This window comes from Etheostoma spectabile, chromosome 10 (assembly GCF_008692095.1).
Source record: "Etheostoma spectabile isolate EspeVRDwgs_2016 chromosome 10, UIUC_Espe_1.0, whole genome shotgun sequence".
NCBI classification, from domain to species: domain Eukaryota; kingdom Metazoa; phylum Chordata; class Actinopteri; order Perciformes; family Percidae; genus Etheostoma; species Etheostoma spectabile.
In genome coordinates this window covers 10,307,286-10,323,780 of record NC_045742.1, presented here as the reverse complement: position 1 = coordinate 10,323,780, position 16,495 = coordinate 10,307,286, and the positions used below count along the sequence as shown (strand labels likewise).

Below are 16,495 nucleotides of genomic sequence, written 5' to 3'. Positions count from 1 at the left end.
TCCTTGCGGGAGTCATCCCAAAAGGATCAATAAAGAGAAGTCTAAGTCTAAGTCTAACGTTCCCCACCCACTCCTTTTAGAGGTTAATCTCTAACCATCACCTTGACTAAAATAAAAGTAGTTCACAAAGATAGAGAAGTAGGCTGAAGTGAAGCAACAGAAAACAGACGGGGAAGTTGTGCTACGAAATGGACACCGCTGTGTTCCAGGAACTCCCATAAGAGGTTTTAAAAGAGCTTGTTGTAGTTGCAGACAAAAATGAAGAAGACACCGGATAATGTAACTTACTCCCAACTGAAACAAACATTTCCAACGTCAAAGCCGTAATCGCTGTGATCGTGAAGATACTCTGCATGAACGGCTGCATTCCACATAACCTGTGAAGACAGATAAAGGCGCTGAATTTGACATCTAGTGAATTTTAATACAAAATGACTATATGTCTGATGGGTAAAACGTGGCTTATCACAACTCAAATAGAGAGAAAATTGTACCTTCTTAGGGACACAGCCAACATTGACCTGAAAAGAAAAAAAAAAAAACATTAAAACAAATTAGTTCAGTGTAAGCTTGATGAAAAAGCCTCCAAGCTCATGTTACGTTAGTAATAAATATTTCAGAACACTGCAGAGGTCTGAACTCTATTTGCAAAGTTTGTTGCAATGTGTTGTAGTTTTAGAAAGGAAAACTTAAAGGTGACCTGCCACCCAGAGCTAAACCTTCAATAACTAATTTGTTATCTTGAAATCATTCAAATTGACATAAGCAATTGCACAATTTTTTTTTTTTTTTAATTACACAATTACAATAAGTACAATCATCAAAATGGTACAATACCACTGGAAATCAATATATGCTCACATTAATATGAACTTTGAACTAAAAATGTTTATCACCAAAAAGGTGGATTCATAAACTAGTTTGGGTGGCTTTGACTATTGCTTAATCCCATATTTATTATATATACATAACACACACACATATATATATATATATATATATATATATAATATATATATATATTATATATATATATAGATACACACACACACACGTGTTTATTTTTTTTTACTTTTTTTACACACACAATTATAATTTTGATATAAGATACTTTCCTTATTTGCCAATATTTCAAAATTAATCTGACTAAGTGGCTCGTGTTTGTGCAATCAGGATGTGGTTTTAGTAGTTTAGGACACATCTGCTTCATCACACCAACTTCCCATCTGTTAGATCAACTGAAAAGTCGGTGAACAAAATAATATGAACACCTACAATATGTGCTTTCCAATTGTTATAATAAAAACTAATGCTATATGAAGCAACTTCCTCACATTGAAGCCCTTGTGCACAAACACGTATCTCATCTTCCAGCCTAACCCTAGGCCCTTTCTCTTTCTATTTAATGACGGAATCGATGAGGATCGGGTGAGGTTTTTTTTTTACCTCGTCAACTCAGTTTAAAATGTTTGTCTTTACCGTTTTATTATATGTCGTTTGTTAGCTTCAGTAGCATATTTCATAATGTGTCATATGCCAGTGCTATGGGGGAGAGCTTATAACCCCCAATTTCCACCGGTTGCAGAACGGCTGGGACGCATTTAAACTTCAAACAAACCAACAATGTTTGTTGTCGGCTACACAACAACAACAAAAACTTCACAAAAGGAGTCCGGAGGCTTCGCAGTGAACCTGGCAACCGGAGTGTGGTGTAAAGCTGCACGAGCGACAGCACGGTGACTGGTGTCGGTGTGGATAACGGTGTTGTTTAAATCGGTTTTTACTCACGCAGGTACCTCCGAGTTTGTGACTCTCGATCACGGCGGCGGATGCTCCGAGCTCCGAAGCCCTCCGAGCACCAGCTAGACCCCCGGATCCGCCGCCGATCACCAGAAGATCGAACCGGGTCGTGTCTGAGGCCATGCTGCGACGGACGAGAACTCCGTGTCTGCGAAAAGACGAGAAAAGTTGCTTTCTGATGATGAACCAGCAGGGAGCTCGCGTCCGGGTTAGCTGGATTAGTATTGCCATAACCAGGAAGTTCGCAAGCCTGTGCGTCGGACGAACGGGGGACATGGGAGGGTCAAGTGAAAGCCACTGCTGTGTCATTATGAATTATAACAATGGTGTGTAAATCCCAGAAACTGTTTTCACAATTAGTCATGGTCACCCTCACACGAGCTCCAGTACGGGGGCTACAATAACAGGTGTACATTAGAGCTACTGCTTCACTAAAAAAAAAATAGCCTAGATGAAACAGCCTAAAGTTACATTTCACATAAATTGCAGAAAGCACTATATATTATGATATATGACATTAGCCTTATAAAGTTAATGCACTCACCTTGCAAATGACACTGACACAGTAGGAAGCCGTCTGCAGATTCTTATAAACAGCATGTTTGTATTCGTTTTGAGGGCATTTTAAATGAGATGCATCTACCGCGTGTCGATATAGTGTTTCTCTCAGCCGGTGAAGGCCTGTGGTTTGAACACTATTAAAGCATTAAACCACTTCCTGTGTCACTGGGTGAGGTGAAACCGCAGACACATTTTTAGGCCTGCGTGCGACGACACAATCCCCGACTGTCTCTATAAACACACAGACTATACACGTTGTGTTCGGCGATTTCACAATAAAACCGCACTCACGAGTTTAACATGTGTAGGCCTATGCCATGTAGAAAGTTATTAAGGGGTGTTGATAACGTAGATGGCAAATCAAAGCGTTTGTGTTTTGTAGCAGATTTAGAAACTAGTGTAAATAAAAAAACAGGGAATCCTATGCAGGGTATGAAGGATGTTTGCGTAGTATTTCTTCAAGAATAGCAACTACACTACACCCATCTTTCCAGCTGTAAAGAAAAACATAATAGAAACGTGAACTTCCGGTTACAACTTTCAAAATAATAGCTTACTTCACTCTGCCAGTGGTGAAAGTATTCATATCTTTTACTACTGTAAAAGTAGCAATACCACAGAGTGAAAATACTCTGTTGTATCTAAAATGAATGCATTCAAAAGCTTACTCAGGTAAATATAGCCTACTTAAGTATTAGCAAATATATTGGAAAACCGCCAACTTCATAATCATACGTGCAAATCCCTTTAAATAACTGTTGGTAATGGTGGGGCTAATTTGAATAGTTTTGAATAGATAAGAGGAACCTGAAATCAAAGGAGCTAAGTAGAATTCAGCCATCTTTAATGTAATTATTTAAACCTGAGCTTTTCCTACTGTGACAAGTGGAAAAAAATGTATGAATCAAATAGCCTATGAAATATAAGTAGCCTACTTCTAAATTGTAGGCGTAATATCAGGCTACTTGAGTAAATGTGTGTATCTAGATAGATTAAGATGTTCTCACGTATATGGCGTATTTACTGTTACCTGCCCATTTTCCCTATTGTGTATTGTATACCATAATTTGTATGTTTTAATGGTGTCTTGTGTTACGTGTTATTCGTGTATATACTCCACAATACTGCACTAAGTGCAACCTGCATAATTGGTTAATTTACATTTTAGCATAGGCCTACTATTTAAGCAGTTGCACATTTTGTTGTCCCATCCTGTATATTCAAATTTTTGTTCATATATTTCTATTCCTATTATTATTGTTATTATTTCATGCATATTGCATGTATGTATATTGTATCCTAGTATTTCAGTTATATTTATATTCTGTGCTGTGTGACTAATGTATGTTTGCTGCTGTAACACCATAATTTCACATTTTTTGGGGATCAATAAATGTCTATCTATCTATCTATCTATCTATCTATCTATCTATCTATCTATCTATCCATCTAAAGCCTATGTGCTGTAGCTTACTAGGAAAAAGACCACTGAGGTGAACAATAGAGTCAATCTATCTAGCTATACATTTGACCACTGAATAACAGCATGCACCAAAAGGTCGATCTTGTAACATACAAATAAGTCATGATTTTGAGAATTCCCCCTATGTAGGCTATTTGATAATGGTTCATTATTAGTAACGCTCATTTGTATCGTATGCTTTTACTTTGAAGGCAACAACAACCCTTTTCCGGAATTGTGTCAGCTAACGTGAGCTACAACAAGCTAAAGCAAAGCGGCTCGGTTGGCCGCCTTGACAAGCGATAATATACCGTCCAAAGACAGGAATAATTCATTTAAAAACATATAACGGAACACAAAACAACACTTTTATACGGTATGTATGTGGGATTAGACTCTGTCGCCAATAAAACCAGTTGAAATGCGGGCCGTCGCCTTTGCGACCCCCCTTGTTGTGGTCAGGTAACGGGCCTTTTCCTTGTGTTCAAAGGAAGACCGCAGCAGGAAGATGTAGCTAAAGAGAGATGACTAAACCTACACGGAATTTAGAGAACCAATTTGTCTCTTCTGCGTGTAATCCGCTGCCTGTAGTGCAAATCGCTGCAGGCGTAAAAAAATAAACTGTATGTGAGAGAGAGGGGGAGGGGCTAAATGGGCCTTGTGTTACTGTCAGCACGGTAAGGTTCATTCAGTGATTTAACTGTTTTTTCTCATCTGCTTTTCACAGTGAGAAGCCGTCTCACGTGTCAGGTGACGATTACCTCTTCCCTGACTCTTACCTCCACTGTGTGATCGCAGCCATTGAATTAGTGGGACCTAATAACACCTGCAGACAGATGACCAGCGGACCTCACCGGTCAACATGAATCCCGTCAGCTATCAAAGCATGCTGACGTCTGTGAACGGTGGGCATCCCAGTTTGGTTTTGGATCGTGTTCTGAACACTTCAAATGTGAGGTGTTGTCAGAAATGTGGATTTGCTTCTACAGATGCTGCGTTGTTCAAGAAGCATTTGACTGAGCATAGGGGGACAACCAGGTTTTACTGTTTTTATTGCAACAAAGTCTCATTCAGTGAGGCAGAGTTAAACGCTCACCTGAAGCAACACAATTCAAAGTATCCATTTAAATGTCCTCACTGTGGACAGGGCTATATGAGGAGGCTGTGCCTTGTGAAGCACATTGAGCGTTTGCACAGCACAAGCGTTAGTAAAGGACCTGGTGACCCTGGCACGACAAAAACTCAACATGTTTCTGTGTCCAGTGCATTATCAAGTGTGTCCACTGCTGATCCATCACCACTTCGACCAACTGTTCGAGTAGCAGTACCTGCCCTGAGTGCATCTGCAGTCAGACTGGGTAAAGATGAACAGAGAGGAAAAACACTGGAAACAAATGTATCAAATGCCACAAATGGTAATGCAGAGCTTTTGACCCCCTTTAATGGACTCATTCAGCACAACAGGGCTCTGACGGTTTCCCTTCCAGAGGAAGTAACGATCCCTGCTGGCTGTTTGGTTGAACTCGTTGAGGTAAAAACTGTTAATGGGACAAAGGAGCTAAAGCTGAGGCTTGTCTCTCAACAAGAAAACAAGTCTGTGATTAAAGACACGAGGACCACAGTCTCTCAAAACACTACACTGGGAAAGCCATTCTTATCTGCATTAAATCATCCAAACACAGTGAAGTCTATGAGTATGGGAATGTGCACAGTTAACAGGAAACAGTGTGACACAAAGACTGTGAACGTGGAGCGTCCTGCAGTTGTCCCAGTCAATATTTCCAAAAACATCCCGAATCAAGTAAGCAAGGAAAAAGGGGGATTGAAAAGAACATCACAAGAAATAATCAACTTGGAATGTCAAACAGTCATTCCAAACAAGGTTCCCAAAAGCATCCTCAATCCTGTAAGAGAAGGAAATAGTGGGATCAAAGTTCCACAGAGGGAGCCCGTCAACCACAGTGCAGCTCTGCCCTCTGTCATCTCCAACACGGTTGTCAACAGGTTGACTCACACCCTGCAGCCAGAGAACATGGGAGCATGTGTTTCTCAGAGAGCAATGGATAAGAGAAATAATTTAATTCCAGAGCATTCCAAGAGTATCCCACCCCGAAGGGCAAGTGACATAAAAATCATTCCTCAAGATGCGTCGGTGGCTGTTAAGCAGGAACCTGGGGAGATGCTCCTCAAGAACACCGCTTCTTTAAAAAAGAAGAAAGAGGCAGTGGGCTCAAACCAGCAAAAATCAACTTCTCCCTCCTTGAGTGTTCTCTTAGCTGCAGCGGCCCAAGTGAGACCTCCAGCGACTTTAGTTTGTAAGGATAATGTCGCATATCCATCTTCTTCAATGCCCAGGACTCTAAATGAGCCCTCATCGGTCAAAACACAGGTGCTTTCCAACCGCACAAATACAAAGATGTCCACTTGGACACAGGAAGTAAGATCCAATGAGAGAGCCGGAGAAGGAGACACGCTAGAGCCCGAGGGTTTTCCCATCATCTCGTCTGTGTTTTCATTAAGTCAACAACCAGAGGACGTCCAAGGCTCCATGCAGCCACTGGTTATGGCTCTGCGTGGTATAGTGATGAATAAAAGTAACAGTTCTGGTAGTGCAGCTCAAGATCACATCAAGATGAACGGCACAGAGCAGGGGAAGGAGGCGGGTTTCTGTGCTCAGGCGGCCACAAAAGATGGATCCATCATCCGCAAGCTTTTATTGACAGAGAGGACCAGTGAGTCCGTCAAAGTAGAGGAGCCGGATACGGGTATTCAACAGCCTCCTGCACTGACCCACAACCATGTCCATATCAAGGAGGAAAAAAACAGCGCGACGCCAACAGACGACAAGAACCGCCATCACACTCCTGCTTCACAATCTTCAACAGATGAGGAATCGGTTTCCAAAATTGCTGCACATGTAAATGCACCTGAGACTGCAGAGCCTCTACGGCGAATGGCACAAAGGGAGAACGACATCTCAAAGTTCCTGACTGTCTCTCTGAAAAGGGTGCAAGTAGGCGTGTGGAAGAGAACCAAGAAGGGACTGAAACTTAGAATATCCAAGTACAAGACTCAGATACCTGTGGGCAGACTAACGGATTGCACAGTCATTTACCCGATGCCACTGAAGGTGGACCAACTGGTGAAACGGCCGGGCCCCAACCAGCCTGTGGTGGTGCTTAATCACCCAAAGCCTCGGGCCTCCATTCAGGGAGCGAGAGCAGACGCCTTTGCAGACACAGGAGCCTCTAATGGAGCTCCAAAGTGCCAAATCTTAAAAATGAGGCTGAGCAAAGTGATGGGGCAGAAGTATGAAGTGATGGGGTGCACTGTTGGAGTCTTTCCATGAATTTATCAGACAATGTGTCAGTGGACAGAAGTGTACATTTATGAGAAAATAAGTAGTATTACAATGGGAAGATGTTGACTTAATGTTATTTTCTCAATGGGAGCACACCATTTAAAAAGAGTTGACATCTGATTATCGGTGAACATTGTGGTATACATACAGTATGTTAATATAGGTATGGGATATGGAATGTTTAAGTGCAATGAAAGGGAACATGGACCATCTGCTTGAGTAAATTGCAGTCAGTAATACACAGATGTTAGATAACTGTTTTAAAGACGTTTGAGAAAGCAGTAAGTCTGTCAGAGTTGAGGCATTAATGCATGCTGTTTACTTAAAAAGGATTACATACTGTATTTTTTTTTTTGTTTGCATCAGTAATGATTTGCTTTTCATCTGGCTCCTCTAAGATACAACCTGAACTAGGGAAAGTACAGCTGAGAGTATCAAATCTTTGTGTAGAGTATAATCAATGTCATAAATAAATACATGTAACATGCACGGCTCCCAGTTGCAATGATGGAAAACCCCGTGGTGGATATTAAGTAACAAGGAAATGTTTGGTTTGTGATGAAGTGTATTTGAAAGTTAGATGTTGTTGATTATGGGTGAAAGCTAACTTTCAATATTTAGCACAAACAATATACCATGAAAACATGTCTTATTAGAGTGAGACTCCCCATCCTCCTCCCCCCCCCCCCCCCCCCCCCCCCCCCCCCGGGTTTTTACTCAGATTAACAGAAAAGATGACAGGCAAGAAAACATCCATTTCCAGTGATCATATATAGATGGATCACTTGCAAGCCTCTACAATGTTTTGCTTCTGTGTTGATTAGTTGTGTTGACTGCTAGTTGTTATTATGCTGCATCCCAATTCAGGAGCTGCATCCCAAAAGTAAAAATGTCAACACTGCCTTAAAAGTGGTCATTAAGACACGTCCCATTTCAAAATCCTTTAAATTTGGCCTTAACAATATGGCTTTTGTAGAAGTCACAGCCAGTGTCTTGTGCTGCACTCGGTATCGGTCAGTAGTGCCGTGGTGCATTTAAGCACTCTTTGCAACTCTTAGATTTGGTAAATATTGCATGACCATGTCATATTTATCAGATGGACAACAGTCACTGGTAAATTCATCAACTGAACTGGACCAATTAAAAAGAGGATGCAAGTGTAAATAATGGAAGCTGGGCATGCACGCCACTGTTTGTTCTCTTTACTAGTTTGGGGGAGTTGTGAATCACAGGGTGCTGCAGAGAAACGGACGTTATGTGTGCCAAAGTCGTCCTTAATGTGTTGTGTGAAATGTCACAGTTGTTCTGTAAACTTGGAATGTGCCCCAGTTTCTTACCTGTATTTACCACATTGCCAGCCATTTTCGGTGAAAAACTTCACCGAATCTTTAGTGCGTAACGTTTTGATGTTGATGAACCGTGACACCGAGGCCCGCGGGAGTCCCACGGGTCACGGTATTCACGCGGGAGTCCCGCGATACGGGAGTCCAATTCACTGTTGCTAACGTGATAGGGACGGGATAGAGCATAGAAATCAATGGATGGGAGCGAGCGGGCGGGACGGAGTCAGAGATTAAATTGAAACATGAAGCTGCAATGCGGTGATTGCGCCCAAAGATTGCGAGACATTATATCACATAAATGTGTGTTTTGAGTGTGAGAAGATCTCTGTGAGGAATTACGTACTGAAATTACCTAGGCCTGCAGGAACTGAATGTATAGTGCAACCCGAAATTTCCGAGGCAACCTCAGTGATTTGACCATGATTAACCAAACATGCTACAGGGGGGCAGCAGAGTCTGATAACTTTAGACCACATCGGGAACAAAACGGTAGCGGGTAGGGATTCAGGAGTCTTTCTCTTGGGATTTTGCAGGACAGGATTTTTTCAGTCACGTGATTGAGATGTGACGGGAGTATTTTCGTGGGATGGGATTGATTCCTGTGTCACCATCTAGTTTGTATCAAGTGGACACGCTGACAGTTTATTGTCATTACTTTGGATTCCTCATGGGGGCGGCAGAAACTACGCACTATAGCTTTAAACGTTTTTGTTTTCTTTACTTTGCCAGTTGACGAGGAGTGCCTGAATGCGCCGTTAAATTTCGCCAAGAGCTACAATTTCCACTGTTCCTAATAGTCCAGATTGGTTAGAACGGTGAAGTTAAAGGAGCTGTACTCCATGTTCAGAACATTAATATAGTGCTATGTAAAGATAAAGTGGAGTAATGGTGCCTAAACAGAGAATGAAGTCACACTCCCTTTGTAATCAGAACTTCTCTGTTCTTTGTTTTGATAACCGGCCCTGCCTGCGTGCATATTAGTACATGTGGTTGTGAAAAAAAACATGGGTATTTCACGTATTGGTGAACGGTCCGTGAGAGCCATGTGGAGGCAATCCCAGCACACAGTTTATCCAGTATTTGGCGTAGAGCCCCTTTAAATCTTAAAGAATCATTCTGTATTTTTATTTATTTGTTCAGTCTTATGTTATCCTCGATTTGATAATATTAGTCATTTTTATTACATTAGACGTTTGTTTCATCACGATTAAATGTTATTCATCGCAGATATTTTGTAACTAACTTATGTAAGGGAACAGTCCCAGAACCAAGTGTTAATGCCATCTTGGATCGTTGTTACTCATTGCGCCATGTTTTTTTGTTTTATTTTGTTTTTTTTACATGACAGCTTCCATGTATAACCTCTTTCTAGCGTCTTAAACAGTTGTGCAAAATGGAGCTGATACTATCAGCCAAAACTGGTTCATTACTTTAACAGAAAGCCACATAATATACTATGTGTGTTTTTGCCATGCAGGCCACATTTTACAAGTACATACTTTTATTTTGTGTAAATACTGACTGATGTGATTCTAGAGAACCTGCTAAAACTTGTATAGTTTTTTGAAAACCATCTAAAGGACACAAACAGAATTCTTTCCTGACACTTTGCAGATCTGTTTCTCTTCTTAAGACAGGATTACAACATTTTAGTGTTCTTGTTTATAATCAAACCATGATGTATGAGGTGCTAGACCTATTATTTAATAGGTTTCGGTTGCCCAGTCTTTGTATATATTTTGATCACACACAGATTTTATCATGTATATATCTATAAATATAACGTGCAATAACTGGTGTTTGTACTCCATAAGGAAAGGTTATCATTCAAAAGAAGTTATGTTGTGCTTTACTTTCCTAACACTGCAGTGTCTGAAGCTGCCGTACTGTATTTGTTTTAAAGGTGTGTAAAGGCGTGACGATTCTTTCTGAATGCTTTACTTTGTCTTTCATTCCCTCCTCGTTTGTGTTAGAATTATTCATGCTCCTGCTATCACTACTACCTTCTCAATGTTCATTATCATGTCCCATGCTTTTTATAATGACAATTGTGTAACTCCTCTTTTTCTATTAAAACATGATCCCAGTTTTTCTGGCCTATTCCCTTTTGTTTAACCGAATTTTTCTCAGCAGCTATTTCAATCAGGAAAGACTTCATTTAAAGTGAACAATCATTTTGGAATTCAAGATCATGTTTGAAAAGAATTAGAGAAGAGTATTTGGCAATTAGGTCCCATTGTGATGTAGTGATATGGATATGATTGGCTAAGAGAGCTTGTGGCAAGATTTCAGTCCAGAGAGAGTATGAGAATGAATGAGGAAGGATGTCTTTCTGGTTAAACTTGCTTTGAGGTTCATAACACCATAACTCTTTTGGTGTGTCCTCGGGAATTTTGACACAAAGTAACCTTTTTATCTACTACAAATAGCACTGTTTCTGGAATATCCAACTGTATAACATTTCAAACATAAGGAGTTCCATTGTTTCCAACCTGCTCCACCACGGGGGGGGGGGGGGGGGGGGTAGTTGTAACAATATTCCAATCAGAAGAGACTTCTTTGCAAATACGCAAAAGGTTCATTCATCAAATAAGAGTCTTTGGCGATTAGACTCCATTGCTATGTAAATAATTTTATAAGGGAGTAGAGAAGCCACGAGTGGGCAGGAAAAACTGCAGAGCCTCTACGGCAAATGGCAAAAAGTGAGAACGTCATCTCAAAGTTCCTGACTGTCTCTCTGAAAAGGGTGCAAGTAGGCGTGTGGAGGAGAACCAAGAAGGGACTGAAACTTAGAATATCCAAGTACACGACCCAGATACCTGTGGACAGACTAACGGATTGCACAGTTTATCTCTTACAACTTTGCAGCTGATGTTTCCATTTTTGGTTATATTTTCATGGTTAGGTAATAACATTGTTTTCAGTAACATTTCTAGTATTTTCACACCAAAGGTGTGAAAAGGGAGGGGCTGTTGCATTTAAAAAAGTAAAAAACAATGTTCTGTAAACAATGTATTTCTGTTTTATGTATAGGCATACTCTGCAGCCAGATTGAGTCAATACTGATCTAGCCTTAATTAGCATTCCAACCTTTTAAGTTGTTGATCAGGTCAGGTCTGGCATTTAACATATAAAAAGAATCCTTTTGCTTCACAACAGGACCTCCTACCCCCTGGTGTCTTAGACTAGGCTAAGGTAATGAAACGTTGATTCCTGTATTTTTTTGAGAGTTCCTCATTTACATAATGGAACCTTTTGATCTATGACTGAAAACAACCTCAAAGTGGAGTTCAGAGCCATGTCCTTCCTCATTGGACAGCGAAGAAGCCAACAAGACATGTTCTACACGTCGCCATGCCAACGGTGGACCACTGAGAATGGCTTTAAATTCACTAGGTGAAAAGGAACCCCCCTTAGGTGCAGAGAATATAATTCAGAAACTTACAATGATTCGAGGCTGTTCGATATGTGTCTGAAGAGGGAACATTGTGCAGTCCGCTGTCAGCTGCAGTGTTATTATGTTTTGTGTCTTATTGTCTTTGTCATATCATTTTCATAATGTTTTTTCATTAAACATTTTGTTAATTCTCCATTGGAACTCTAGCCTCTCTCCTTCCTCATCAAATGTGTTAGTTTTTTCTAACAAAACTACCGTAGTGTGTCATTAGCCTGACAAAAGGATGTGTTATAAGACAGGCAGTGTGTGGGCCAGTCTAACATCTAGGGGCAACCCTGTAATACATCCACAATTATTTTGGTAAATACTAAAATCCAGATTATGTAACGCATTTAGTCATTGAATTTTGGATTATTTTTTTATTATATTTTTTGAGCAATTTTTCGGCCTTTATTTCTATAGGACAGCTTGGACTTGAAAGAGGAGAGAGAGGGGGAATGACATGCAGCAAAGAACTGCAGGTCAGAGTTGAACCTGCGGCCGCTGCGTCAAGGAGCTAACCTCTATCCGTGGGGCACCTGCTCCACCAGGTGAGCTAACCAGGCACCCAGATGTTTTATTAATTATTGAACTTAAAAAAACTGAAAAACCAACTGTGAAAACACCTTTTCATTCAAAACTCAAGACAAAAGAAGAGTTTACTTGCAAAACTTAATGTGCAAAATACTTGTTTTTCTCCAGTATTCCGTTTGTGTGATCATTAGGAGCCAAAATCATTATTGTGATTAAAATTTTGATTAATTGCAGAGCCCTTATAGGTGTATAGCTCTATATTTGTTTGTTTCCTGTTGTCTGTGTTGTTGCAGGTGAGACGAAGCACTTGGCCAGTTTCCCAGGAGTCTTTAAACTCAGACTGTCTCAACCTGCTCTCTCTCTCTCTCTCTCTCTCTCTCTCTCTCTCTCTCTCTCTCTCTCTCTCTCTCCATTCTCCTGGCACCACATTTCTTTTACGCTGTACAACACCTTTCACTCATCATCTAACCACACAACCATCTGTCGACACACTGACAACACTGACTTAGAGTCCTCATAACAATATATTCTATTCCTGAATGTTCAGTTAAGACATGGGATGCCTTAGTTGAAAACACTGTAACCCAGTCTTTTTTTCATGGCTAATCAGCTGGGTCATGACAATATGTATATCTACATGTATTGCAAGTACATCAGATGTATGATCAACCAAGAGTATTTATTTTATTAGTTAGTTATTATTATTAGTAAGTAAGATTTTTTTATGAATTCTCTGCCAGAAGACTTTGGCAACACACACATGTTCACATTTTGTCCAGCAGATAGCACATTTTATTTAATCAGACTGTGATAGACAGTAAAGGAGGGAGAGAGAGGATGAAAAGCAGCAAAGGGTTAGAAAAATTCATCGTTGGTTATGATTAAAAAATGAAAGGTTATCAAGAAAACGTGATAATTATTCCTTGCTTCCAGCTTCTCACATGAGAGTTTGCAGTTTGCTTTATTTTGTATCATTGTAAAGTCATTATCTTTGTGTTTTTGGAATGTGGGCACACTAAACAAGAAATGAATCTTTAGATGTATTGATCCTGAAAATAATCTTTAATTGCAGACTTAGATGGAACAGTTTTTTTATTGACACAAGCATGAACAATTGGTATACACACTCGTCTTTTTCCGAACATGCTCATGGTAAACACTATTGGATGTTTTGGGTCTCGTACTGTGGGTAACGTACATATTAATGTGAGGACCCAGATGGGATGGAGCAGATGATCTTTGCTGTAATGGTTTATGTGTTATTGCAGCAGCTGGTCTACATCCCTTTTCGTTACTGGACAAGTCAGCACACAGTTTTCTGGACATTTGCTTCCGGGAGTATTTCTCCCACTGACGAGTAGTATTGGGAATATGGAGTGAAACTTGACGATGTCTGCCACAGAGTCAAACATCTGAGGAGAGATCAGATGTGAGCTTCAGTCAATGTAATGAATGAAGAGAGTGCTCGTTGAACTATCTTTTTTAATCTGTCCACTTACATCATTTGATCGTTGTCCCGTCCCCAGGGCATACTTGACGGTGCTCTTGACGAACCGGATTTTTATATTGTAAACCTTCTTTTCGTGATACACAGCCAACACCAAGGGCTCACTGTTGGTGTTGATGGAGCAGTCTCGTACCAAAAACGCCCCGTCCTAAAGTAGTTGATGTAAGAGACAAAAGAAGTTTAGCTTTAGACATATTATAGGCTATTAGTTATATTTATTGTTTTCATAGTACCTTGTTGACCAGGTGTAAGGCATGCTCAGCATCTGCTCGAGTACAAGCCCCAATGTACCAGTCTTCTTCACAGGTCTGCCAAATATTATCACAGGTGGAAGAAGTATTCAGATCTTTCACTTCAGTAAATGTAGCAATAATACAGTGTTAAATGCTCAGTTACAAGTAAAAGTTCTACGTTAAAAAATATTACCAAATCTTACAAAAAGTACTCATTGTGCAGAATGGTCCATTCCCTTTTCATATAGACTTTTGTATATAATATTACTGGATTATAATTAGTGATGCATTAATGTGTACAGTACTTAATGTTGCATCTTAAGGTGAGGCTAATTTTAATTACCTCATATATTGCTGAACAGATTAACCATTTCAAATCAAACCATTTATTCATGAATTCATATTTTCTATTAATAATCTAAGTATGCAAAGTAACACATAACTAAAGCTGTTAAATACATGTAGTGAGGTAAAAAAAAGTACAATATTTGCTTCCAAAAATATAGTGTAGTCAAAGTCTAAAGTAACAAAAATGGAAATACTTAATTATAAGGATCTCAAAATTGTACTTCAGTAAATGTACTTAGTTATTTTCCACCAATGAATATACTAGAGTTCAGTGAATAATGACTTTACACCTATTGACATTTTAAGTTTACCTGTTTAGGCTTTTCCATTGGAACAAAGTCATGTTGGTCAAAGTCTTCTTTAGTTTGAGGCCACTCATGGTGATGACGTTTTGATGGCACCCTTTCTTTAAATAGACATTGTTGTTGTTGTTGGCATGTTAACTTGTTTAATCAATAACTGTGTAATGATACAGATGAACTATAACATTACTTACCTAAACATTGTTGTGACCTAAATAAAGGAAGAAAGTGTAAATCAAACATGACATAACATGAAATAATTGCCCTGATATACCCCAAATATCAAAGTCACACCTTGTTTCAAAATTATGAGTTTCCAAATCCAGAGAATGTCTGTGATTGGTGTGAAGTGATAAAACACTTCCAGCTCTCTGCAGACCTAAAAACACATTCAACATTATTAAAACAGTGTAGCGGTTTCTAACTAAAAATACATTCACATGTATCTAGCTCTTACCTGTTATAAGGGAACTGGAGTCTGCCTATTAGAGGTATTGAAAAGACAATTACATTTAAAAGTGTGTCCAGGAGTCTTTTCTAGTCAGGTTGCAAGTTCAATTGTGTAGAATAAAATATAAATATATATATATATATATATATATATATATATAAATTTTAACAAAAAAAGCTGAAATCCAAAAATCTTATTTCAATGAAATAATGCTGTATGCGTGACGACTACTTACGTTTTTAGTTGCTTTCTGTCCACTGAAATGAAAAAGGGGCATTAGTTAAACTTAACAACAACAACAATATGCTTCATCTCAGAGAGCCTCAAATCTTTTCTGTTATTATTCTTCTAACCAACAGATGGCGTTACTGCCCCACCGTGCAAACTGTATACTAAGAGGGCCTCCTTTCACTTTCCACCATTCACTCACAGAGCAAAGGGCCACATAGGGTTAAAGCCAACTACAGCAAAATAAGACAACAACAGACAATGGTCTGTCTACCTTCTTTGTGCTCTGCTACAACACTAACTCACTCACTTTCTGCTGCAGGGTTCTTGTAGAGTCAGCTCGGGCAAGTGTTTGACTAACTCCGAGGTCAACGGTGGAGGTGGTGGAGAGCGCCTGGAAGTACACAGACTTTAGCTGTAAGTCCATTCATAACCCATTTAACCCCAGAAATTAACACATTTTTGAATAGTGAATAGTACTGAGAATATTACCTGTGTGAGAGCTGTGATTGGAAAGAGAGAAAAGTCATCACCTCTTTCATAAGTTGCAATTAGCACAGTTTATTGACAAAAAAACAGAGTCAACGATATATGCATATGGCACAGGTGTTTACCTGTTCTGCCGGCGGCACAGGTGTGACCCTCTTATCTGTAAGAGCAACATGTGAATACGTGGGGTTCTTCTGAGGCCAGAGGGTGGGGAAAGTAAAGTTAAGTAGTTACCTAATTTGGCCCTTCTTCTGCCTGGCTTCAGGTCTCTATTTATAGAAGGTCCTGTGTTTAAGATACACAGAATGCAGAAATAAGTATGTATAGTGTACATGTACTAAAGTAGTGCTCTGGGTTCTGGTACTCCTGGTATTTGACATGTTTTAGTAAACTGCAAGGCTGTAGTTACAGTTAACTTTAAAAAGCCCCTGTTATACTTC

The 16,495-nt window shown here is 39.7% G+C and overlaps 3 protein-coding genes and 1 long non-coding RNA gene across 6 annotated transcripts in view; 2 read left to right on the top strand and 2 right to left on the bottom strand.

The window, feature by feature from the left end:
- Positions 1-2,610, bottom strand: part of gsr (glutathione reductase) — a 9,293-nt gene extending 6,683 nt beyond the window's left edge. The window contains exons 1-4 of one of the 3 annotated variants that reach the window (XM_032527781.1): positions 2,345-2,610; positions 1,789-1,948; positions 495-521; positions 289-377 (exon numbers count right to left, since the gene is read on the bottom strand). In XM_032527781.1, the coding sequence (XP_032383672.1) occupies positions 289-377; positions 495-521; positions 1,789-1,948; positions 2,345-2,400 (332 nt within the window). In that variant the 5' untranslated portion in view covers positions 2,401-2,610. Of the gene's footprint in view, positions 1-288; positions 378-494; positions 522-1,788; positions 2,125-2,344 lie in introns of those variants that run through there. The other 2 variants (XM_032527780.1, XM_032527782.1) reach the window with 2 other exon arrangements.
- LOC116696695 (uncharacterized) lies at positions 1,025-10,614 on the top strand. The gene is made up of 2 exons (XR_004333806.1): positions 1,025-1,054; positions 8,981-10,614. It is a non-coding gene; the product is annotated as an uncharacterized LOC116696695 (long non-coding RNA).
- Positions 4,053-7,855, top strand: znf518b (zinc finger protein 518B). The gene is made up of 2 exons (XM_032527779.1): positions 4,053-4,199; positions 4,551-7,855. The coding sequence occupies exon 2, from the start codon at positions 4,686-4,688 to the stop codon at positions 7,170-7,172; it is 2,487 nt and encodes an 828-aa protein (XP_032383670.1). The 5' UTR covers positions 4,053-4,199; positions 4,551-4,685; the 3' UTR covers positions 7,173-7,855.
- A 2,957-nt stretch (positions 10,615-13,571) lies between the features above and the next one.
- Positions 13,572-16,495, bottom strand: part of clnk (cytokine dependent hematopoietic cell linker) — a 12,253-nt gene continuing 9,329 nt past the window's right edge. Inside the window, exons 6-17 of the mRNA XM_032528386.1 lie at positions 16,290-16,340; positions 16,181-16,215; positions 16,059-16,069; positions 15,877-15,960; positions 15,574-15,595; positions 15,345-15,369; positions 15,182-15,266; positions 15,082-15,098; positions 14,897-14,991; positions 14,238-14,312; positions 13,997-14,152; positions 13,572-13,909 (exon numbers count right to left, since the gene is read on the bottom strand). Of these exons, the coding sequence (XP_032384277.1) occupies positions 13,757-13,909; positions 13,997-14,152; positions 14,238-14,312; positions 14,897-14,991; positions 15,082-15,098; positions 15,182-15,266; positions 15,345-15,369; positions 15,574-15,595; positions 15,877-15,960; positions 16,059-16,069; positions 16,181-16,215; positions 16,290-16,340 (809 nt within the window). The 3' untranslated portion in view covers positions 13,572-13,756. The remainder of the gene's footprint in view (positions 13,910-13,996; positions 14,153-14,237; positions 14,313-14,896; positions 14,992-15,081; positions 15,099-15,181; positions 15,267-15,344; positions 15,370-15,573; positions 15,596-15,876; positions 15,961-16,058; positions 16,070-16,180; positions 16,216-16,289; positions 16,341-16,495) is intronic.